Source organism: Triticum aestivum, unplaced genomic scaffold (assembly GCF_018294505.1).
Source record: "Triticum aestivum cultivar Chinese Spring unplaced genomic scaffold, IWGSC CS RefSeq v2.1 scaffold67096, whole genome shotgun sequence".
Lineage (NCBI taxonomy): Eukaryota > Viridiplantae > Streptophyta > Magnoliopsida > Poales > Poaceae > Triticum > Triticum aestivum.
Window position 1 is genome coordinate 7,109 of NW_025233207.1, and position 1,273 is coordinate 8,381.

The 1,273-nt window shown below is 54.3% G+C and overlaps 1 protein-coding gene across 1 annotated transcript; it reads left to right on the forward strand.

Annotated features, from left to right (window-relative positions):
* Positions 1–290: 290 nt before the first annotated feature.
* LOC123176022 (cytochrome P450 71D7-like) lies at positions 291–1,187 on the forward strand (the record flags this gene model as incomplete). Its single annotated transcript, XM_044590441.1, has 1 exon — positions 291–1,187. A coding segment is annotated over exon 1 (897 nt), but the record flags the coding sequence as incomplete, so codon positions are not given.
* Between the last annotated feature and the right edge of the window lie 86 nt (positions 1,188–1,273).

Sequence of the window (1,273 nt, forward strand, 5' to 3'; positions counted from 1 at the left end):
ATATAATTTAGAGCGAAGAAAGAGGTCTAGTACTGTACACTATTTTTGTCTTCAGCAATCTAGCCGCCAATAATTTAAATTTTGTCATACTATCTCTAAATTTTGTCATCAACAATCTAGCCGCCACCAATTTAGTTCTGTACACCAATAAATCTCGACTTGTATATAGTTGCATACACTAGGAAGTTCATGAGTCAGCAGGTCCAGAGTTTTAACAGAACTTGTAGGTGGTCACATAAATATACCGGGTCTCACTCCAAGCTGCACTTGCGAACAGCTTGTATCCTGCCATGGAGGGCTGGTTAAGTTTGTGTTTCATAGCTCTATGCACGCTTGTGGCCCTCTGGTTTCGCAAGCTCTCTGGGGGCAAGAGAAAGCCACAGCTGCCTCCTGGGCCATGGACTCTTCCCTTCATCGAAAGCCTCCACCACGTCGCCAGCGTGCTCCCGCACCGCAAGATGATGGAGATGTGTCGCCGGCATGGGCCGCTGATGCACCTTATGCTCGGCGAGGTCCCAACGGTGATCGTCTCCAGCGCCGAGGCGGCGGCGCTGGTGATGAAGACCAACGACCTTGCCTTTGCTGGCCGGCCTCGCAGCGCGACGCTGGACATCTTCGGCTGCGGCGGGAGGGGCATCGTCTTCGCCCCCTACGGTGACCCATGGCGCCAGATGCGCAAGGTCTGCACCATGGAGCTCCTGAGCTCCAAGCAGGTGAGGCGTATGGACGGTATCAGGCCAGACCAGGTGGGCAGCCTTCTCCATTATGTCGCAGACGTGGCATCCATGGGTGCCGTCGTCAACGTCAGCGAGAAGATGATGGCGCTCAGCAACGACGTGGTGTCGCGGGCGGTGTTTGGCGGCAAGTTCCCGCAGCAGGAGGAGTACCTCCGGGAGCTGGATGAGGCGTTCGTGCTGCTAGGTGGTTTCTGCCTCGTCGACCTCTTCCCGTCATCGCGGCTGGTGCGGTGGCTGTGCAAGGGAGAGCGCCACATGAGGAGGAGCTATGGCCACATCCAACGTATCAACGCCGACGTCATCGAGGGGCATAAGGCGGCGCGAGCTGCCACACAGGACGGTGCCTCCAGCACCGACGATGATGACTTGCTGGACGTGCTACTCAGGCTCCAGGAGAAGGACGCGTTCACATTCCCTATGACCACGGAGAGTATAGGTGCCGTCTTATTTGTGAGTAATTTTCTTTATGCTTCTTATTAATCTACCGATGTGATATCATATCTGCAAAGTTTTAATGCAAAAAAAGCTAGCTTCAT